We start from the raw sequence: 24,027 nt of genomic DNA, 5'->3' as shown, positions 1-24,027 counted from the left end.
TTCAACCCTTTTGTTTTATCAGTTAATTAATTACTTTATTTTTTTGTTTAAAAAACACTTCACCAATGTTAATAAAACCCATTCCTATATTCTGTCATTTATGAAGTGTATGATTAACATCCATTAAATTCCCTGCACGGATAATTAAAGAACATGACATTCATTTTCAATGCTCAGCTTCCTCACTATCATTGGTCACTCCCTGTCCTGCAGTTCTGTCCTAACATACAAGGAAGCTGTAGACGGAGACAGAGGTGACTTAATGCATAGATGGTATGTGTAACTGACTGCCAAACAACATAACACATTTAATGACTGAGCCACCCTTGCTGGACAAAAGAGTGGATTTGTGTTACGACAGAGGGATGCAGACACAGGCCTAACAGACACTGCAGATGACATGGAGCTGCCGCTGGAGCCCACTGGAGACAAGACAGACGGACAGAAACGGAGGCCGCCAAGTGATTGCAAGGTTCAGACGTCCCGCCGTCTCCGTGGCGACACCTGCTCGCGGCCCACGTTCAACCAGGTGAGGTTGCCCAGGTGCTGAGGAGCAAGATAGGTAGGATGGGGAAGTAGTGTAGCATTAGGCGTGTTTCCATTGGAATGGGGCCCGGGGTAGTTTTACGGGGCGTGTGTCTCCATTGGCCAGGGCCGGCCCCGCAACGAGAGTAATGTAATGTAATGTAATGGGTCTGTAATTAGCAGCACTGTTCAGGTGCACCTGCATCAGAAGCAGGGGAGAGCATTATCCGGCAGGTTCCAGCACTCAGATGGCGGAAGGAGATCATGCATGTGGATGGACTCTATATAGCAGGTCGAATGAAATGGTGAGGAGGCGTCGGAGTGTGGTGCGTGACGGGGGTTCAGCAGGCGCCAGGGTCCCTCCAGCCACCGAAGGCTCTCTCCAGGTACAGCGCCATGGCCAGGGACAGCCTGTCATGGAGCTTCCCTGCGACCACCTGTATGCCCAGGGGAAGGCCGTCCTGACTCAGCCCCAGTGGGCACTGCGTCACTGGCAGGCCCAGGGTGTTGAAGATCCCTGGAGATACCCACAAAAACGTAAATTAAGAACTGTTAAAAACTAGCACCTGAAACTGAGCATGTTATATGTGCAAGTTGCACTCCCATGCATGTTACATGCATTATACCCTACATGCAGTAATGCAGGTAGAAATTATGATAGTAGATGAGCAAAGCTGATACAAAGTACACACTAGTTTAGGATATAAAAAACACGGGGTTGGGGCATAAGACACTTTTGTGTTGATTGTGTCGCCTGTATTATTTGTATAAGTTAGGTCCTTATACCATGCAGTACGGCACACGTATCGTATAAGAACTGCAGTACCTATATTGACTTACATACCTGCATTGGGACTGTGCAAATTACCCCAGCTGGTCTGAGATGAGTTAGCAGCACTTGTAAGAGTTACCTATATGAAGTCAGTTACCTGTGTAGGCAAAGTTGAAAGGGGTGAACAGGGGGTGGTGGTGCTTAGGGGCGATGCGGGGGTGCGAGGGGTACAGCAGCACTCCGTCAGCTCCCAGCACCTCCTCCAGCTCCCTCTGAAGCTCCTCCTTCAGATGTATTAAAAACGGGCGTGGCTGAGAGCTCTGCACCATCTCCAACAGGGCCAGAGCTGCACCACAGACAGACTGATTTAGCTCACAGGTAAAGCAGCTCAGTCTGACACTGTGAAAAACTGCACTTAAAGCAGTGTTATGACATACTCATATTCAAATGAAATGTATTGTAATATTAAGAAATACAGTACCAGTCAAAAGTTTGGACACTGATTAAGATAATGGGGAAAAATGTATTTAAAGACTCATGCTTAAATGCTTGAAATTTGCTTCTTAGACAAATATAAACAGTGAAGTTTATGCCGATGTATGAATTTCTTTCCAAAAAAAAAATATTTTTAAAAAATATTTTTTTGGCTACTTGGAAAAATCTAAAATCTAAGAGAGTTTTTGTTTTTCTGACTTTTGACTGGTAATGTGTGTTGTTCAGGGCAAGAATATGTTACAAATGTTGCAAAATTTAAAACATATTAATGCAAATAAGAAGGATATTGAAATGTACTAAAATAATGTCATGTTACATATTTGAAGTATATTTATGGAGCTAAATATATATTCTCTAAAACATGTTCTTTATATACAGATTTTTAATATGGGTATATCGGCCCTGTCCTTTTAAGGTGCACTGCCATGGAGGGGACAGTGTTGCATGGCTGTATTTCTGCAAGATGGCTGTTACCGATGGCTGCCATTGTGTGCGAGGATAATCCCAGCATCCACTTGGCCAGCTCCCAGAGAGGCCACACCTTCTTCCCGTGGTCCGCCATGAACTCCACGAAGGGCCGGGGAGGCTGAGGGAGGGACGGAGGGAGAAAACCGCAGATGCACTGACGCTGCGTCGCGCGGGAGAATCTCCGCACCGCCACCGCCGCTGACCTCCGCCGACACGCAGCGCACACGCGAAGGCGTACGAAGGCCACCGTGCCAGAAAACACATTGCGGCAGACACATATGCACCGCAACACATGGGCAGGCGCTGACGCCAGCGAGACCAGCGCCCGAACAGATTGGCAGAGGCACCGTGGCAGACACGGACAGATGGACACTGACACGCTCATTGGCACAGACGGACGGACAGACAGAAGCGCACAAAGACACATGGGCAGATGGGCTGACCGCCAGCGAGCGGAAGAAGACAGACCTTCCCATCCTTGTCCGGTGCGGCCATCATGGCATCCCAGATCTGATAGGAGTACTTCAGCTGAGGGAAGTGCAGCTCTTGAACCTCGACCCCTAGGTCATCCTGCAGATGCTTCACCACCTGAAAGAAACGCACATTACGCTCTATAATAAATAATCAACATCAAAACATTAAATATCTAGTCTAACCAAAGGATGTGTAATTATTTATTCAATATAAATTCAATATAAATAGGTCAAATATTTTTTCCCACAGTTTGTTTATAAGATTTTTTTCACACAAAAGGATCAATTACAATCATCAAAGCACTCTGAAATAACACTGAATTTTTCCCCAGCCTATAGACAAATCCAGAATTGCCTCAGTAAATATCCAGCTGTATAAATGGATAACGTAAAAAAAATTGTAAGTGTCTGCTAAATGACAATAATGTATCTGCAGTGAATAAACCAATAAAACCAATGAAAAAATATGAGGGTCACCGCTTTCCAATTCTGCTCTTCCTTTTCAGCAAGTCTTTCTTCTGATCTCGCTTTCTCTCTCCTGCCCTTTCTTTCTGCTTTCTGCTCCTCCCCCTTTCTCTCCCTCCTTCCTCCCGCCATCTCTCACCTTTGTTTGGATCTGGAGGAGCTCCTCCTCCACAGGTGACACTATCGGAGAGCCGCCGTCATGGGGCACGGAGAAGAAACGCAGCTTCCTGAGGTCCACCTCTGAGGACAGTGACAGCCTGCAGGTACGTTACATTACATTACTGACATTCAGCAGACACTCTTGTCCAGAGTGACTTGCACGGGTTTTTTATCCATTCATACAACTGGATATTTGCTGAGGCAATTCTGGGTTCAGTACCTTGCCCGAGGGTACAGCAGCAGTGACCCAGCAGGGAATCGAATCAGCAACCTTTCGCTTACGAGGCCTGCTCCTTACCACTACACTACACTGCTTTACACTCCTCTGATCTCCATCTGCCTCTGCAGCCAGAATATTAGGATTGCTGTGATTATGATTATTCTGATTATTATGACTATTTGTAGTGGTAATAGTACTACAATTATTGAGATAGTATAATATTGAGGTATTGAGCTGCCATAATAAGAGAACTCTATTGAATCTGTCCCTCCATTGTATGAGAATTCTGATTTCGGGTATGTGCTGGCTGTGTGGCTGTTTGCTGTCTGTCGAGAGGGTCACGTGGCCCTGTCCGAGGGGTGTGCCTGCGTACCTGTGAGCGTTGGGTCCCGCCATGATCTGAAGCACGGGCAGCAGGTCCTCGGCGAAGCGACACATGGGTCCGGCGCTCAGGAAGTCCTCGTGCAGCCCCGAAGTCGGAGGGAACTGACCATCATTAGAGACGATGCCTGTGATGGTGGTTACAAGCCGCACTGGTGACACGCACAGGCGCACACACCCACATGCACTCACTCACACAGGAATACGTGCTAGCAAACATGGCGCTGATAGGCGGAGGCCTTCTGTTTGTTTTTACCTCGGAGTTACAGTACCCTGTTTCGAATAAGAGCCGTGTTCGTTCTAAAACGTGTTGCATACGGTGAGGAAACAGTTATGTCTGCACTGAAACATACAGCAAGAAATGCTGGGTGCTCCCTGCGGTCTTGAGGCAGTGGTTCTCTTACCTGGGGTTGGCTTGTGTCCGAAGATGCCGTTGAAGAAGGCAGGCATGCGGATACTACCCCCAATATCTGAACCTACTCCTATTACTGATCCTCCACTCCCCAAAATACTGCCCTCTCCGCCTGAGAGAGAGAGAGAGAGAGAGAGAGAGAGAGAGAGAGAGAGAGAAAGAAAAAAACAGTTGAGCATAGGCAGAGGGAGCTACAGGGTAGAAAGAGATGGATGTGTATGGTATTGCTGCAGCTTGTGTACTGGGGACACCTTGTCCCTGCTTCTTTTGTTAGAGGTACAGCTACCTGTGTGTATAACCCAGCATGCTTTGCATGTAGGCAGTGTGGCGGAGTATCAGCCAGTGCTGTGGCACCCTTTGTGTCTGACTATTTGCAGCTGCCTGCAGGTGTCAGATCACTGCAGCAGGGGTCCTGGAAAACGGCATTCAGCAAATGGCCATAATGTAATTTAACTGTGTAAAAAGCACGATAATGTAAAACGGGCGTGCTGGCGGCTCCTTTTGAGGCGTTGATTTGGGTGACTGACCGGAGCTGCCCCCGGGAATTCGGTCCGTGTCGTAGGGATTTCTGGTGATGCCGTAGAGCCGGTTGTGGGACTCGGACCACATGCAGAGCTCGCTGCAGTTCGTGACGCCGAGCGGGATCCCGCCCGCCCTCTTCAGGAGAGCCACGGGGGGCGCGTCCGCCCCTGAAATGACCCCCCTCCTGGTCACCAGACCACAAGAATTAGGCATGCCTGAGGGGGAGGGGGGAGGGGAGAGAGAGAAAAAGAGGAGGCAGCTGAAAAGAAGAGACAGATTAGAGACAGAAGGGATGATGATGATGAGGAGGAGGATAGGAACAGGGGCAAAATAAAAAAGCAGGCAAAGGCAGAGGAAAAAAGTGAAACAGGAGCAAAGTTTTCACCTCAGACAGACAGACAGAAGGACAGACAGACAGACAGAAGGACAGACAGACAGACAGATGTGCAAAGGTGATAATTCAGTACCCTGGAGAGCGAAGGCCTCTTTGACAGTGAATGGAACGCCCAGCAGGGGGAGCCGGTCCTCCAAAACATCCTCTCCTCCCTCCTCCTCGCTGATCAGCTTGTCCACTTGGGCGGCTTCCTGTAGAGCAGCTGGGAATCTGTTTTAGACAGTAAGAGAGAAAGAGAGGCGGGGGGGAGAGGGACGCAGAGGACAGTCCTTTCAAAGTAGTGTCCTGTGCCAAGCGCACACACACACACACACACACACACAGGCATTGTTTCACCAGTGTGAGATTCACCTGTCTTTGACCATGGCGTTGATCATGGGATTGACTTCCTGGATCCTGTCAATGTAGGCCTGCACCACCTCCACGCTTGTCACCTTGAGGAAGATTAGGTGTTAAATGTCAAATAATTCATGGTACAGCAATGGAGTGGTGTCCTGTTAGAGAGGCAAAGTTTCCTCACCTGTATGGGTTCAAGATAGGGTCAAGCTTCTATTCCATTCATAACTTTTAAAAAGTAATTTTGTTAATAAGCTTGCCCTGTCTTATCACTAACGAATGCTATCTAAGTCAGGTGTTTTTAATGTGTTCCAGGATTGGCAGTATCCATCACCAGTATCCACACCCACTGTCACCAAGACTATGATTGGGACACACCCCATAGCAGAGGAAGCACAGTGAGTCAGATCTATTCAGGAAGGCTCATGAACCAGGACTACAGGGTTGTTTAAAACAATGACTGCATTTACATGTTTCAAAATGCATTCTTGTAGGAGAAGAGTACCTTTTCTTGACAAAAGTGAACACAGAATCTGGGTCAAGACAAGTTTTCCCTGTCGAGGCATTATCAGAAAAAAAGTTGATACTTTTCACATAACTATATGGTAGCATTATTTTTTTTGTAATTATTCTGATATATCTCCTTGGGGGAGCGAGTTGTTTTTTTGTGATATCTTCAATTAACAAAACATATGAAATATTTCTATGTAGGGTGTATTATCTTATTTGTAAGTACAAACAGAGAAAAGATAGAGGTGTTTGACTGTGCAGCTGCACACAGAGGATAATCATTTGACCTTTGAACGAGTCATTTGTGAACATGCGTGGCTCCGTGCCTCTATTGTGGAGATTCAGCGTCTTTAGCACTGTGGTAAGATGCAGCTTCAAAGTCAGACGCCGCTGTATTCACGAAGTGCAAAACGCTGCACTTACCAGCGATTCAACAGAAATGCCGCACCGTTTCTATGTCTTAGCAAATACACTTCCCAGAATTCCTCGTGGTAACCCTGCGACAAAGCTACCAAGGCAGGTACGTTCTAATGTCATTCGTTACCCCAGACGCATTTATCACGGACGTATTGCATTTCATGGTGCACTGAAAATACCATCCGAGTAAAGGAACAAACCTCTCTATGGCGAATCTTCTGCGCCAGCTTCATACCCGAGACCATTAGGAGAGGGTTGGTGATAGGTGCCAGTCTGGAAGACCCGCCAGACCGTCGAGGCTCGAGCAGCCGAAAGAAGAAAAATAGCACGCTCAAAAAAGTGCGCAGAAGCCAGGCTTGGAACCGTTCGAAGCGTGTTAGCGCCATGTCAAATTGATCAAATTGACAGGACACCGATATTCCTGACTCGCCACCACTGTTCCCAGCATGCACTGGGCTGAGACACATAGTTGCAGTCTATATATGGTTGCATACTATGCAAAACACCTGCACTGCAACCAGAGGGGGAAAGGTGAATCCTTCCAATTGCCGTTACGAAATGGCATGCATTCTTGTGGCAAAATGTAATTTAAAATATATATTGTGCTATCATGGAAACATAGTTTTAATTAATGTAACACTATAATTGCCTTCCCAGTCGTTGTTTGACATTGAGGGACATGTCGCGGTTGCCAGGAGGAGTATCATTCTTAAAATAAATGCACCAGGGCACCATGGAGACAGCTATCCCCTAGTGTCGTTGTGGGCAAACTGAACTGTTGCCAATGCAGTGCTGACGATAACACGTTTTTACGTCGCACTCGACAACACTGCGACGCAATGCTGTCAAACAAATGGGACAAACACAAATCTGTGGCATGCTAAAGGACGACTAGGCATTCAAATTCTTTAAATGCATGCACATATGTATTGGCACGGCATATACAGATATAAATCTAGATACAGGTTATATATATAGCGCGCAGTACTTGACATTTGGTCGAGTGTAAGTGCCGGTGCACTAGCATTTGTGTTCGTTAATTCGGGCTCCTTGCCACAAGGGGGAGTCATGCGAGCGCATGAAGCAGCATTGCAAACGCTTCATTACTTCAACACTAACGCTTCATTGAAGCAGGTTAGTAGGTTAGAAATTCAGATGGCTGCAGCTACGTGTGGATTCCGCTCGCTGTTTTCATTGCTGATGGGTCTTTGGTGGCGAGGGATGCCAACACGTGCATTGATTAAAACACGGCAATGGCATAAGGATTATATTGAGCTGGACGAGGTCCTCCTCATATAGCCTACGCCCGCAGTTCCCTTTTCAACTATTCGGGATAATTGTCCGTCGTGATACGTCATGTAAGATTCAATTTTTTGGTGAAAGGAGTAGACGGAAAGTATGCATAGTAATTCATTGTTTTAAACCTACGCGAGAATGGGCAGTTAAAATACAGGCCTAGTTATTTGAAGATGTGCCTGTAATATATCCTTTGGCATTTCCTTAATACCCACAATTTTTAGGGTCCTAGTGTTTTGGCTGTACCTTACAGCTTTCACATGTCCTAGGCAGATTTCAGTTGCTGAATCTGACAGGGATGAAGATACTCTCAGACAAATAACATTCAAAAGAAAATGTAATGCCTGAACAATCAACATACTGTTATTGAGAACAGCCCCCTTCACAAAAATTCTGAATAAAAATAGAGCAGATAGCAACATAATGATGGTAATTCTGCATTACAAAATGTGATTCAAATTTTAAAATAAGACAAAGAAAACCCATTGGATCAGCACAAATGCTAAAACTGGTATTGTCCCCAGGTTACATATTGGCAGGGCATACCCCATACCTACACAGAAATTTTTGGGGTGTTCATTCAAAAAAGAATAAAACAACACAATCACAGTAAAAAAAAAGCAGTTGTGCTTCAATTTAATTTATTAAAATAAGGAATAATAATATGACACCAGACTGGTGTCTCTGAGAGTCCACACTCACCTGAAGATAAGGAATACTCAGTTGTTGGTCTGAGAGTTGCTTAGAGGGCCTTTTGCAGCCACACCCATTCTGGGCCCCTGGACCTCCTGACCCCCCTAGAACCCCTCAGGATAGTGAACACAATGGCATGTCTGGACAGGAGCAACTGAGTGTGGAGAGCTGGCTGAAACAGACAATTTGCTCTGTTAGCATTTAAAAGCATCCTGGCTTATTAATAAGGCACAGTCTGTGCTTCCACAAGAGAATTCAGAATATTTGGCTGGGGAAACAAAGTTTGTTCCTCATGACAAAAGTGGTCTCTACTTTTGACTGCTGGTTTTTTTTTTTTTTTTTTTTTGGTCGTGCTCATGTGTAATAGACATTGCAGATGACACTGACTAGACTTATTGTTTGTTCTGACTTTGACTGAAAAAAAACCAACACTTTATTCACTTTTCTTTTTTCTTAATGAACACTCACTGGATATGAACATACCAACATCTCCTAATTTAATAGAATATGCCGAAAGTCACAAGTTTTGATGCAGGAGATTTGTTTAAGATAGGTGACTTTCAGAGAAGCATTAAACAAATACTGGCAAGAATCCAACACCAGTCACTGCCTAATGAAGTGCATCATTTGCAATATGCTTTCAGTCTGAAATCATGTTTCCTTAATTTCCCTGTGTTGTTCACACAACCCCCGTGATAAAGCAAGACGCAGTAGGGTGTGAGAGGACCTCGTGTATCGTCACCCTGGGGCTGTGAATCAGACTCCCACAGGTACTCACCCATATGTACACTGAAACTGCTGATGAGCTTGAAAACAATTAAAACCTTACCCTCGCTCTCCAGCCTATCAACTTTAATGATGGATGAATCACTTGTTTTTTTTTGTTAATTTTGGTTTGTTTTGGGTTTTTCTTTTTTTTTCTCACTTGTTGGTTTGAAATAGCGGTAATTTTTGGCAGAGACAGGGATTAGCTTTGCATCCCACTGTGGGCTGGTGCTATGAGTGCTCCAACTTGTTTGTTGTTTGCGATGTGCCTCATTGGTCTGACATTGCTGCTTTTACTCAGCTGTGTTTCTGCTCTGTCTAGAATAAAAATATCTAAAAATCTCTCTGTACCTCTCTCTCTCTCTCTTTCTGTGTGTGTGTGTGTGTGTGTGTGTGTGTGTGTTTATGAGTGTATCAGCTTCATATATGTCAAATGTTTGCAACTTACATTTCTCTATGTGGTGTTCACAAAATTAGCGGTAATGAGTTGCATGATGTATTTCTCCATATTATTTCTCAGTTTGTCCATATTATTAAAAGTGTGTCTTTCATCTTACAAATGCAGCAATGCTTGCAAGCTTATTTAAACCTTATTAATTGATTGATGTGTGAAGAAATATGTTTGTTTCTCCTGCAAAGTTATTGTTGTAGTTGTTCTTATTAAAACATGTTCATTAGCATTGAGCAGAGCCTTTTAGACACATTCATCCACAGTATCTTCAACCCATTTATTCATTTATTTATTTCGCTGGGGCCAGTTATGTCACTTGGCCAGTCTAGGTGGAGCACCTTTCTAACATTGCCAGTGACCTATCTGCGATTTAAGCAATCATGAGGTCAGAATTATTTTCGCTTACATTATATATTCTGAACATATCGTCTTACAAATACAAATTTAGATGTTATAAATTAGTTAGCAGTAGTGCTATAAATAATATATGCAAAATACCTTTGTCCGCAACTATGGTATAATCCGCATATTGTGTTTCTTGTATTGTGTTTGTAATGCTGCCCTGGATAAGCGAGAAAATAAAGTAATCAATAAATAATAGCGACATTGTCACTGAGATATACGCAATGTGTGTGTTGTGCAGCGCGCCGTAGCTGAGTGGAATAGTTCCTTTGTGGCCGCGAGCTGAATGTTGCCTCACAGCCCTATAATGCGAGGTATGTCTTGGGTGGCGTGACATGGCACTGCAGCGTTAAAATAATCCATCCGGTAATTAGTCTGCATGTAATAAATGGTCAACTCGTGGCTATGTCGCGAAAAAAACCCTCCACGATTACACTATACATTGCCATAACCGCGTGGATTACGGTAAAGTGTGTCACTGCGCTTGCAACGCTTAATAAAAACTGTGTCAATGTTCCACGCCGGGCGCCCCTGCAGGTGGAGCGCCGCGGTGCTCGCCTGCTGGACCCGCCCTCGCCGCCTCGCCGCCCGCTCCTCCAATAAGAGCTAAAGTCAAAGCCGTAGCCCTCCGTAAGAGCAGGCCAAGACAAACGGAGACAAGACGCACGGGAGCCGGCCAAGAGCGAGAGGGCGGACAAGGTTGCTCAATTAATTAAATAAAAGCTCCGGGAACACAGCACGAGTCTCTGCGGCGAGAGAAATACATAGCAAAAATCGAACTGTGGATTTATACCTGACGGATTACCTAGAACAGGTAAGCTGGTGTCGAGCCGCATCTAGATACACTCGAAAAGTATGCTAATATGGCTGTTTTAATTGTTGATAAATTGCAGTGTATTGTACAAAAAATACGTGTGTCGATTTAAGCTCCGTTGATGTGCGAATTGTAAAAAAACGTGCACGCCTTCAGACTCGGACGCTACTGTGGATGCTTTTGAGACGGGCAAATATAAACCCTCGTAACGGCTCAGGCAACATTTATAATTTATTATCCGCAGTAGGGGAAGGTTTATCACGATACACGGTGCTTCCCGTTCTGTACTCAGCGGATCACACTAACACCCTTGCGGTCGGTTGGACAGGCTTCTGGCAGACATTTAACATCGATCTGGCGTGAGTGTTTATTATGTTGAATTTTGTTCTGAAAGCAAATAACAATAATATTGATGTTGTTGAGTTAAAACGACGCGCTCCATGCAAATGGTAGCACGAAACAATACGTTTGACATCTCGCATATATTTAGCTTTGACCTGGAGCATGACAACGAGGCGTAGATAAGCAGAAAAATATCCATAATATGAAAACTCCATTTTTTTTTTCCAGCGGTGCCTCTTTATTTCCCCCCGCTGACCGGCAATGACGGCACCTCTCGTGAAGGAGGCTAGGCTACGGGAGCAAGCGGAATAAAGCGACCAACGCCGGCTGTACAGCGGAGAGGCTGGGGAGGGAGGGGGGAGAGAAAGAGGGAGCGCGGCTGCATGACTGGACAGAGGACGCCCTGTATGTCCGCAACTGGGACGGTAGCCCACGCCGCCACATCTGGAGGTGCAAAGAAGCGGTTATGAGGGAGTCTACCAAACAACACACACCAGCCGCCGGATGCGGCATGGCGACTGTGTATCGTTTCTGAAGACGAATGGCACAGTAAAGAGGAGATGTCCTCCGGTTTGATATGAACGGAGGCGATTCCGACAAGGGGGTTATTGGTTTTGCATTCCCTGCAGGGGGGACTGAGTGCCCCGTGTGAAGACATTTAGTTATTCTGGACTTCGTGCCGCGGACGTGGGAAATGTAAACATTCGGTTGGGATTTTAAACTGCGTGTACTTCTCCTGAGGAATTTTGCCGGCATGGAGTGTGTCGAGGCGGACCAGGAGGTAGCAGAACCTCCTGTTAACGGAATTCATGGACCGAACCGAATCCGGCCTTCCTCGTACCGGGCACTGCGCAGCGCCGTGTCCAGCCTGGCCCGTATTGATGATTTCTTCTGCGAGAAAATCGGCTCCGGGTTCTTCTCGGAAGTGTTCAAGGTAAGCTTGCCCCAAGCGGTACCTGATGCTTTCCTTCTGTAATAACGTTAAATGCACAACAATGTTCAAGGTCTGCATTTGATCTGAAATCAAGTTACTTGGACACATAGCCAATTTATGTGGTAATACAGTTCTCAAAATGATTAAGATTCTAATATTATAGAAACATGAATGAAGCTTGGTGTGTGTGTGTGTGGGTGTGTGTATATATGAAGGGAATGAGGCAGCTAAACTATTAAATGGTTTTTCCCGTCTGAAAATTAAGATTATGAGCTGAACCTGTTTGATGTATTTTTTCCCCCAGACATGATTATGTCTTAAAATACTTTATTACATTGTACATAGTTACAGAAGTAAACAATGGAAATAAATGGAATAGAAATGGAAAAAACAATTACTGATAAAGACAACGGAGTATGAACTTGTGGTGCCTGCACTCTTTTGTTAGTAAGAACCTGGGTGAGTCCAGCAGGCACTGGCTGATCAATGTTTCAAAGGTGTGGACAGGTGAAGTCCACACTGAGAGATTGAGCAAGCAACTTTTCCAATATCTCTCTCTACTTCCAAGGAAGGATTTGTTTATTTAACTCTCTTCTTGTGGTAGCGTACATCTGTTGTTTCCCTTTGAATTTTGGCAAATACCATATTGGAGACTTTTCAGACTTGAAAGCTGCTGTATATGATTTAGCGGATAGATTGCTGTCTGTCATCAAACACATATGTTCTGCATAGCATGTGTTTTATGCAGTTGGCATTTTTTTAAAGCTGTTGGTCTTTGAAACGGTGGCAGAATCTGCAGCATCTTTAATACTGACTCATTCATCCATCCTCTGACAGTGCCCCAACGAGGTCACCAGATAGAGATCCACTGAAAGGTTGATTCATGCTTTTTCTCCACGACCTTAGCACAAGAACCAGGTTGAACGGGGCCCAGACAAAAAACAGGTAATACGATCAAGGCTAAAAACAAAAACAGGTCTGATATATTTTAGCAATGCACTTACCCTTGTACCACAAGAAGACCTCAACAGAACTAGACTGATTATATCCAATCAGCAGCCGGATGACATGACCCCAAAACTCTTGAACAAGCCTAAAGCCCCGTGAATACTCATCCGTGTAGTGGCCATGGCCTGTTTGCCTCCCTAATTATAAATGCATGAGAAACAAGAGAGCTGTTTTCATTTCCACAGAGTACATTTCACAAGACCTTCAGTGTAAATGCCTCCTCGCAAGATCTGTGGCTAATTGTATTGAAAAACAAATGGGGTCGACTTCCTGTTTATGAGTGTGCATTTATTAATGCAGCCGTAGATTAAATTGTTCCGCTGGCTATACTCGTGCTAAATGAGCGTTTGAGCATTTCAATCGAGCTGATTAAGAAAGACTGCTGCGCTGTTCTGCAGTTATGTCTCAGACCCTCGGTGTTGGGTTATTGAAGTACACTGGTACAGCACATAATAATAACCATGGTACCAGTCCACTTTAGATGTGATATAATCGTCAAATGCACAGACCCTCTCTGCACTTGGCAAATCATCAGTGGTAAGCTCATAAAAGCATAACAACATTGAGTTAGCGAACATGTTGGGACAAACCCTGAGGTTGTTTTTATTTGGTTCCTCTTTGTATAACAATTTTCTTAATGCTGTGAACCACAGGTCTGTCTTATATAGAGGGATGAGTCATATTGGTGTGTTGCTTAAAAAAAAAACTGAATGTTTTCATCCATTTCAAATCACAGCTTGGATAAGGTAGGATCCTAAAATGATTAAAAAAAAGGGAAACATGCACAAAACACCCTGTCATCTCTGATTATTGTAGATGGTCATCAGCAACTGAGTAATTCCCCGCAAGAGGGCTCTGGGTGTTTCTGGAACCTCTTTGTTCTGCTTTGGCTTTTAATTTGTTAGCGAAACGGCTGAGTTTAAGTTCAGTCCAAGCCCCGATCAATCGAGCCTTCGATCCGTTTGCGGCATAATGAGTGCCCGCTGTTATTGTGTGCGTCCCCTCCAGTTGTCACCTTTATTGTTTAGGAAATTGAGATATATATCGATCATCTTGCATTGATCAGGAGATTACAAGAGATAAAACATGGGGTGAGTAGAGAATGGCTGGTGCCGGAGGTTCCCGCAAGGAAGGGAGTGTAAAGCATCTGCTGTCAATTCTCAAGTTCATTCTCAAAAAATACAGCTCGCAGTCGGTGAGTTGAAATGTTTGAACATGGAGGCCAGTGTGTCTGAAGGGACCGTATGTTGTGTGTGTATAAATGTGGACTAGCATTTAAACCCCTAAAGCTGCGATTTTACTGCAGAGCTGTTGCTTTTTTAAACTCAGATCTCCATTGGCTCTATAATGTCAGCAGGAAAATGGCAGTCAATTTTTAACTTAATGTTTTAATTTAATATTAGTTTCGAAGGAGTCATAACAGATCTGGCTGTTAAACTTAGAGAGGAAGTTCAATTAAAATGTATATTTTGTGATATAGGCCTTGCTGGGTTTGTACGTGTGTGATACAGCGCTCTGAATGCTGCCCTAGAGCCTGAGCAGTCTACTCCAGGCAGTGACGCAAGCTGCCTTACTACCAGCCAGAGCTTTCCATTACAGAGAAGAGAGAAATCCAAACCCACGTGGAAGAAAAGCTGCTTTTTCCCTGGATGGTTCTCAGGTCACTGATGCACCCAGGATCATCTACAGACACTTTTTTTTGCGAGCAGGTCAAGGTGCGTTTGGGCATGGTGGAGATTTCACGGCTTAGAAGCTGAGATGAAAGCTAGATGGCAAAAATGAAACTAAAACTAAACACACAGAGAGCAGTAATGGAGGCCTGCTGTACTCTGCAACCTCTTACAATCCTGATTGCTGCTGCTCGGGATTTACATTTTCTTTGGTTGTTTCTCCCATTTCTTGAGCATCTACACCTGTTTGTAGTCGGTGGAGTGTTATTTTCATTTTAGTCTTGCTTTAGTATCAAACATCACCCTTAACATCTATAATGACAGGCACTCAAACTCAAACTCCCTTCTAAAACTGAAATAATGGTCTGTGATCAGACACTAGGTAATGGACTCTGATCGGGCAATTAGGCGACAGGCCCTGTGCCAGCAACTTTATAACCTTAAAATATGAAATACTTGTGTGACATGTGTGGTGAAGAATTTATTCCCAGTCTATCTGCTGCTGGAACTTTGTGTGTGTCTCTGTGGTACGTTTGTGTGTGTGTGTGTGTGTGTGTGTGTGTGTGTGTCTGTGGTAAATTTGTGTGTGTGTTTGTATTTGTGTGTTTGTGTGTGTGTTTACTTTGGTGTACCACAGGAGCAGTTAGCTGTTTGTTTACCACAAGTGATGAATGAGGGCCATTTAGTCACTTGCGTGAGCGAGTGAGTGCAGTCGCACGGCGCACAGCCAGTCACAGCCAGTTCACCACTCCAGGTGCCTCTCAGGATGTAGTGGAAATTTTGGGGACAAGATCTGATGAGGATGAACGTAAACATCGGGGGGTGGGGGGTGGGGGGTGGGGGAGCCTGAAATTGCTTCCTGTGATGTGTCACTGTACACCAGGTCAGTCTGCTAGGAGCTCGCGGTCACACATGACACCCACCAACAAAGGACATTTCAGTGGGGCCTCCATGGCGTAGCCAGCAAGCATGCAGGTTAATTGCTAATTAATAATAGACAAAAAAAAACCCCATGGAGTGAGGTTGTGGGGGGGCCTGAGTAGGCCTGTATGTTTGTATGAAAGCATGCTGAGTTGCTGTTTTACTATGCTCTTGGAATTGCTTTACTGCTATCGATTATTATAGCGTCAGTGAGGGAGAATGCTGTAAGTCACCCTGGAGAGTGGCTCTGCTAAATGACCTAATAATACTAATGATAACAGTGATGTACCTGTATGTACTGTGTAAATTTTTGGCTAGAGATCAAAACCCTTTGTAGAGTACTGTAAGTACACATTATTTGTGTAGTCTGCAGGTAATTATTCTGAATAATGTCATTTTTAAGTTACTGACTCAAGTCCACTTGTACTTGTTTTGTCGGCATAATGTTTATCAAGTTAAAGAAGTTTGGGGTATAGGGAATGGTCTGCCACAGAAAGAACCGATGGAATGAAAGAGGATCAGCATAGAGTAAATAAAACATATTTGCCATAACCTCTCTGTGATTATGTGTAATTATGATGTTGTGAGAGAAGGTTTGCTGCCTAAGTCATCAGTCAGTTTGGCTTTGAGTAAAAACATGTTGGTGCAGATGAGTTCTGACTCCAGTGTTACCCGATGATGCTTTCCGTGTCTTCACGGTGCACGAGTCTTTGATAGTGAGCCACAATGGAAAACGAGCAGTCTGTTTGCTCGTCACATTTTGAATATGTATCGCTCTCATCACCGAAGAAAGGCACGGAAAGTTCCGCGCATTCAATAAAAGAAGGAACAAGAACCCTGAAAAGCACAGAGACAGGCTGTATTGTACATCAGCTGTTTAAGACATGCAGGTGACATGCTGCATTGTGGGGATTAAGCTACTACACGGCTACAGCGTTATTGGTTGGGATATGAGGATAATAACCATGGCGAGCCAGTTTTGACTTGAACCCCTGGGCTCAGAGCAGCACTTTCTCTGTTGTTATTTTCCACTCTGTGTTCGAGTTCAGGCTTGCTCCACTGTCAGCCGTGAAGTTGGAGACTGAGTATTGGTAACGTGTGTGTGTGTGTGTCTGTGTGTCTGTGTCTGAGAGAGAAAGAGAGAGAGAGAGAGAGAGCTTGCATGCGTGAGTGTGTAGGTGCACGCATCGCTATCGAGGATTCTTCTCCATGGTCCCTTCCCAAAAAACAAACAAACAAAACATAATGCCCGAGGTGTGGAAAGTTCTCCGGAATTGGCACAGGAGGGGTGGAAAACGGTTTCGCACCGGCGCAAAAGAGGGCTCCCTTTCAAGTGCAGTTGGGGCCTGCTCCCAGTCAGCAGCGCGGGGGCCGTGTGCCCTCCTGAAGGCAGAGCCACAGAGTCCCTCCTGTTCCCGCCCTGGGTGAGAGCCGAGAGGAGTGCAGTGCCGGGCGGCACACTCGCATGTTTATATTGGCTGTATCGCTTTAAGGCTGCTCTGGACTGCGGGCCAAGTCATGCTAATTAACTATAAAAAAAAAAAACACCCTTTGAGGTGGCGGGTAATCAAACTACACAAACTTGTTACTTGTATGTTGGGACATGGTTTGCATTGGCGTTTTCATCTCCTTAAGTGCAGGAAGAAGACATGACTGTGCAGTGCTGACCGTGTTGCTGCTGATAACTGCTGCGATTGGCTTCTTGCCTTTTGGTGCTTTTACAGATATCGTGTCGTTCGTGCAGCAAGTCTAGTTGCAACTTGACCAGGAGGAGCACCAGAGAACCTCTAGCCCTCTAGCAAGGAGATGAGTGTGAGAGAGTCACAGGTTTCACAAACCGATGCTACTTCGCTGCAGTGCCCGACCATGGGGCCTGAGGACTGTGTGGTGAATTAGCTTTTAGCCACCGCGTTAACCGCCAGGGTTTTGATGAAGTAGGCCCATCCTTCACATCAGGGTTCAGACGACAAATTGTTTGAGCCCTTAAGTGAAGCCCTCTTTAGCAAAGCGGGGACTGTTTAAGTGGGCGTGCGCATAGGAGAGAAATGTTGCTGGCTCAAGTGCTTCTGCCTAGCCAAGAAATTATGCCATGCAGTGGTTAAAGTCCTCTTGCACAAGGCAAGCCAGGCGTTCGTACGGAGAAATAAGGTCTCGGTTGAGCAATAAATTTAATATCCCCTGCAGCTTGTGACAGCCATAGCCATTCGCGGTAACAGAAATGATGTCCGTGACCTTTCCCTCTGAACGATCCAGTTTACAGCGCTGGCGTAGAGATGGGTGAGATCACGCCACCTTCCTCACGGGCCACTGCCGTCGGAGAGCGTTTCCTCTCCCCTTTCACCCCGAACACGTCTCTTATGTCCTGCAGAGTCTTGCATGGTGCAGGGAGGGGTTCCTGGGCAGATCTGTGGGTTGGTAGTGCCAGGGTACTGATGGATCCTTACTCTGATTGGGTAGAAATTGGTCAGCATTGCAATAGGAATTTAACCAAGCTGGACTGTCATGCTGAAACAAAAAGGCCATGGTAAGGGCAGTAGAGAAGACACCTGTGATTATATTGCACTGAGAGTGTATTTTTTTAGAAGTCTAGTTAAAATTTCCCGTTGATATGAACGGCTTTTTGGCATGGGTTTTCCCCACACAGTTGGGACTCTAACCTGGAGGTCTGCTGGTCATCATCAATACTGCCGTTGTCCACAGGTGTATAGTGGTCTTCGGTGTGGCATATGCGTTTGGTTAAAAATGGTAGGTTGAATCTGACCATAATAAAGACCTTGGTCCCTTTTAGTCTAGTGGGGAAACTGACTGGCGAAGAGGAAGAGATCAGAGAGAGGGATGGATTAGGTGGAAGAGAAAATGGAAGAAACCGTTAAGCATTGAGCAAATAAAGGAAGAGAGCGGCACATTCAGAGTGATTTACGGGGGGGGGCTGAGAGGAGTTTGGAGAAAAGGTTGAACGTGTCTGGTTTGAACCTTCCTGTAGTAGAGGTGGAAGCAGAAAGAAATAGAAGAGGAGGAGTCAGTAGGGAGAGAGATGTGAAAATCATGGGCAGTGTATAGAAACTCTCTTGCATGCTTTTACATGGAGCCACAGACAGAGTAATGCGATGTTATTTTCTTGTGAGATGGGATACAGACAGTGGTATTTTTGTGGTTGTCAGGTGGGAAGGAGGTTATGGTTATATTTTCTGGTTGTGAGGTGGGACGGGGCCCGTTTGAGCAGGGTGTCGCCTCTGGATTCATGAACGCAGCTGTAACAGCTTCACTGTTTGCTAATGTTACACAGCACTGATAAAATACAGGAGTGCTGGATGAACACCCACTGAAGAATGCAGTGGTGCAGTTGCATGGACTCTTCTGCTGCAAGTGTGCTTGGACTTGGCTGTACTGGACCAGACCTCTGGCTGAACTGGACCGGACCTCTGGAAAGAGGGGCGTCTGGACAAGGGCTGCTCCTGTGTAACCGATTATGAACCTAGGCCTCCACAGTTAGTGAAGCAATTCCTCCCTTTTTGTCCCGGTTGGCTTCCCGACATCTGAACTTGTCGAGTGAAGGTGTGGCTTATTCCTGTGCTCCAACGAGTGTGTGAGCCACGGGTATGTGTATGTGTGAGAATTCGTCATTGTTTGCTGTTAAAACGACAACTCCCACAAAAACTACAGATTGCTTGTTAGAAAGACAAAGAAAAACCCAAGAAGTCGGTGCCTGAGGTGTGAGAACTCTGCATGCGTTTGACTCCACAGCGGGCCTGTGGATCTTGCGCGGCCTGCCTGTGTGGGCCTGCACAGTGGAAGTCATCCATTCACTCCCTGAGGCAGGGGTCTGTCACTTTTCGAAGTATCAATATCGTCAGGCGCTGTCTGCTTGAGTGAATCCCCTGACGTGCGGGTGATGACGGGGCTGGAAGTCTCAGCTGTGGCTCATTTGTAACTCCCAGAGCCTCTGGCTCATTTGTATCTCCCAGCGGCTGCAGGCCGAGAAGGTTGGGAGGCGAGTTTATTCACACCCTCCTCAGATGTGTGAATTTGCATGGAAAGAGAGGGAAACGGATGTAAGCTCAGCTGACATCTCAGGAAAAAAAATAGCGTCTCTGTGGGCTTGCTTATCAGGGTTTAATAGTGTATTGATAGCCACGCTGCCCTGACCTTTGGAGGCACATGTGAAGTGCTGGAAGCCATCTTCATCCCTGAATATCAAGTTCCAACTGGCCTGATGCTTTGGTATGGAGTTATATCTAACAGGAATTGGGGTACATTGTCACTGTGTAGGCCTATTTCTCTAGCTAATATTTTTTTAAACAGGCCTCACTATATTATATTTTGTGTACACAAGCCACATGCGTTGCTAAGCTTAGGGTTGCAGCTGCACGATTACAGTTAAGTTGTATTCTGTACTTCCTCTTGTAGTTGACTACAGAAACCTCACTGACACTTATCAGTCTTATCATAGCCTAAAGGCCTGCAAGGAAGTAGATGGACCAGATCAGTCCAGCAAAAAGGCAGGTCATCTGCCTGCCTTTTTGTATTTATGCATATATTGATTATTACATGTCAAGACAAAAACTTTTTCTGTCTTCATTTATAAAATCAGAATTTTTCTGGATATGCCCTGGTTTCTGTCTGTATCTCTTTGCTTTAGTGTTGAGCACGTTGATATATAACTTGTGGGGCTGATTATATGTGTGTGTGTGTGTGTGTGTGTGTGTGTGTACTGCAGATTTGCAAGTCTGATAGAGGGAAAGTCTGATACAGGCCACTGTGCATGCAGTAAATTGCACTGAATGTGCAGAAAATTGCAATGCTTTTCGGTGGAGTCTTGCTATAACAGCACTGTGTGTGCAGAAAACCAGCCCCCTGGGGAAGACTCCACCATTCAAGGAATGGGCTGCTTGGTGTTGCCATAAAGGATATATATAATATGTCAGGTTAGATTCTGAAGATCTTGCTGCATGTTGGGCCAAATACACATATTGCAGTTCTTGAAAATTGCAGGTGAATATCCTGTGAGTGAACCTGACAGACATTATGAATGACCTACTGCAGGTTGGGGTTTTTATATCAGGGAGTCGTACTTTGTCACCACCTCTGCCTGCTGGCCACTGATGCTGCCCTGTAAAGGTATGACACACTTGCTACAGCTCCAAGCACACAAAACTGCCAGCTTGTCTTCACTGTAGTTCCTCAGGAAACACTAACATCTTATGGAAAAATTATGTAATATTTATTTTTTCATTGCCGGTTTTCATGGTTCCTCTCTGAAACCCAGCAATGAGAAGGAATCAACAAAACATTCAGAAGTGCTTGATATCCACTCACAGCTCGTGATGTGCTTGATTTTCGTCGATGGTGGGACCTGACTCTATGTACTTTAATCTGTGGTGTTAAGCCAAGGTGAGCTTTCTGCGTGCACGTGCTGAATTTCACAGTGGTGGTGCATGCGCTGGGGTTTGTTGGGTTGTTGGGCACAGTTTGCTTATTTCACAGTTCAGGCTGCTATGCGGAAGTTGCCATTTCTGGTGGTGTTTCTTGGTGGTGTTCCAAACCCTCACCGTTACAGAAGCTGCAGAAGAAAGTGAAAGCGGGTCTGGAACCTAGGATATGCGTGGAAAACGGTGGAACAGGGCGATAGTACTGCAGGTATGGCAAAGCAGACCTGGAAACCACAGGGGAAATGGCTACTGTTGATGTCACCTGTGAGGCCCCTCTAAAAGCCAGGCATGGTGTGAGCACACTACCTGTCCAAGACGTGTTAAGAGCACCTAAAAAAATCAGGCTTCAGGAGCAGGCTTGCAGGGATGCAGCAGGCCTTAATGCTACTACGGCAACAGCAGGCCTGTGGGAAGTAATTGGCACTGGGAGGGGGCGGATCTTGATACAGATTTGGTCGAGGGCTGAGGCCGAGCACTCCTGAGCTGGCTATAATTGGCAGCGTGTTTTCCTGTATCCAGCGGCACAGCGGCTGGAACCTCAAGGCTGGTGGGTGTGTGATGCATTTTTAAAAGAGGTGTGGCCGGGCTGGTGCGGACGAGTGTGTATTTATATGTGTGTGTGGTTTAGTGGGCGCTCCGTGCGTTGTATTTATGCTCTGCGTGGGTGAGTGCGCGTGTTTGCGCCCGCGTGTTTGTTCTCTCCCGGGCTCGTACGTGAAGGCTCCGCCCAGCCCCGGGGCTGCTGCTCTTCTGAAGCTGGGCCAAGATCAAAGACGACAGGCAGACGCACGTGCAGGCACACACGCACGCACACGGGCACGCGCGCATACGCACGCGCAGGGAAATGTAACGAGAGTGAGGCAGAGGAATCTGCGTAGAGGATTTAGGACAGTGGAGAATGCATGCAGGGAGAGAATGATGTACTGCGTGTGTGTGCGTGCGTGCGTGCGTGTGTGTGTGTGTGTGTGTGTGTGTGTGTGTGTGGGGTGGGGGATGTCTGTGAGTGACCAGGTGTGGGGACACTGGGTGGCCAGCAGATCAGCTTGTCTGCCTGTGTTGTCAGTGTGACAGTGTCCTGGATTTCAGCTAGAAAGCAGATCAGCTGAATGATGGGAAATCCAGAAAGCCTATTAGCGTCCCGAGCTGGAGTAGCTGGGGGGAGGCCATTAATCCCCCATTGCACTGGGACAGAGAGACGCTGTCAAGACGCATGCTGGACACAGTGTAGGCAATGGGAGTCTGCACACTTGCACAATGCACGCAACACACACAGCGAGTAAACGCACCGTGCAGTCCACAGACACACACCTGGAGTACTGACAATTCACATATTCACATGCTGTTCTGCTGACAGAACTCCATGCAAACAAACACAGGCCACACACATGGAGAAGGCCATGCACAGTAGATCATCACAATTTACATACGTGTTCCGAGGTACTGAAGGGTTTTACTTACCGGCCCCCCCAGCAGTCAGCTTCTGTGGCAGGCGTGCTCGTTCTACACATAACCCCTGCACAGTTTACTTGGCTAGTGAAATGAAGACCTGAGTAGACTAGTAGTACATGGCACCTCCTTGAACTGGCAGGTAATATGATTGTGTATTCAGTTGTTATGACACCATGGTAAAGTACCTTACCGGGGATGGGGAGGGGGTGGATGCACCTGTGGGGTGTGGTGGGGGTCACTGGGGCGGATTTCTTGCGCACGTCTGAGAGTTTGGACATGTGGACAAGTTGTGTATTGAATTACTAAGCCTGAGGATTACATATGAGGGAGATTATGTTGTGTTTTATATGCTCTAAATATGACATGTCCCTGACCATGCAATATCAGAATCCCTTCACTTGAGGGGTTCTGGAACACACAGTGTGATTATTTGGTAATACAAGGGCAGCAGTGCGGCACAGTGGTGAAGAGCAGGGCTTGTAGCCCAGAGGTTGCCAGTTCTAATCCCAGGATGGCCACTGCTGTTGTACCCTTGGGCAAGGTACTTAACCTGAATTACCTCAGCAGATATCCAGCTGTATGATTAACATGTGCAAGTTATAAGCTGCACAAGTCATTCTGGATAAGAGTATTTGATAAGTGAATGTAATGTGATATGGGGGGGGGGTACTGGAAGTATACTTGCATGGGGCACTCTGGACTATTTGGGGTCTCTTCAGTGAGCAGTTGGTTGACTCTGGTGATGGTTTGTGGGAGATTATTCAAAATGTAATTTTTTTTTATTTTCTTCTCCCTTTTAAGCGTGAGCTGTGATGTAGACTATGACACAGTGCCCATTTATTAAGGATAACCATTTGTTGTTTTTCAGCTCACTACTCACTGTTAATATTAACTATTTTACTGCAGCTAACATAAAGAAAGCCTATGCATCTCACTGACACCAACTGCCCACATTTACGTAAGAAGTAGAAAACGCCTGGCTTTAACAAATTGGAGTTGAGATTTTACACCGAATTAGACCATAATATGTTTTTATCCACTGAAAGCTTACATTCTCCTCTAACAGTATATTTAGCTGTTTCAGTAAATCCAGAAACTATGGAGGCCAGTCAAAGTGTTACTAGTAAACTAACAGTAGGCCTGTCATAACAGTTGTGTCCTGTTCTTCGCATGACTGAACACAGACTTCTTGGAGCTGTCAAACCTGTCAAATTTACCTTTGTGAAAAACACAGCCACTTAAAAGAGTAAGCTATCAGAGAGTCACATCGGGATAGGGTGGTTCTCGCAATCTTAAATACTCCC

At 45.7% G+C, this 24,027-nt stretch overlaps 2 protein-coding genes across 3 annotated transcripts in view; one reads left to right on the top strand and one right to left on the bottom strand.

Annotated features, from left to right (window-relative positions):
• Positions 1–414: 414 nt before the first annotated feature.
• faah2b (fatty acid amide hydrolase 2b) lies at positions 415–6,935 on the bottom strand. The gene is made up of 11 exons (XM_036551627.1): positions 6,750–6,935; positions 5,638–5,720; positions 5,360–5,496; positions 4,898–5,107; positions 4,363–4,482; positions 3,951–4,086; positions 3,338–3,455; positions 2,729–2,848; positions 2,267–2,378; positions 1,455–1,643; positions 415–1,042 (listed from the first exon to the last, which is right to left on the bottom strand). Exons 1-11 carry the CDS (start codon positions 6,933–6,935, stop codon positions 867–869), a joined length of 1,587 nt encoding a protein of 528 aa, XP_036407520.1. The 3' UTR covers positions 415–866.
• Positions 6,936–10,691: 3,756 nt separating this feature from the next.
• tesk1 (testis associated actin remodelling kinase 1) overlaps positions 10,692–24,027 on the top strand; it is a 28,030-nt gene continuing 14,694 nt past the window's right edge. Inside the window, exons 1-2 of one of the 2 annotated variants that reach the window (XM_036551382.1) lie at positions 10,692–10,970; positions 11,541–12,246. In XM_036551382.1, coding sequence (XP_036407275.1) covers positions 12,067–12,246 — 180 coding nt within the window. In that variant the 5' untranslated portion in view covers positions 10,692–10,970; positions 11,541–12,066. Of the gene's footprint in view, positions 10,971–11,269; positions 11,330–11,540; positions 12,247–24,027 lie in introns of those variants that run through there. The other variant, XM_036551383.1, reaches the window with a different exon arrangement.

Source organism: Megalops cyprinoides, chromosome 18 (genome assembly GCF_013368585.1).
Source record: "Megalops cyprinoides isolate fMegCyp1 chromosome 18, fMegCyp1.pri, whole genome shotgun sequence".
Classification (NCBI taxonomy): domain Eukaryota; kingdom Metazoa; phylum Chordata; class Actinopteri; order Elopiformes; family Megalopidae; genus Megalops; species Megalops cyprinoides.
The sequence above is the reverse complement of the archived record's forward strand: the minus strand, read 5'-3'. Positions and strand labels throughout refer to the sequence as shown.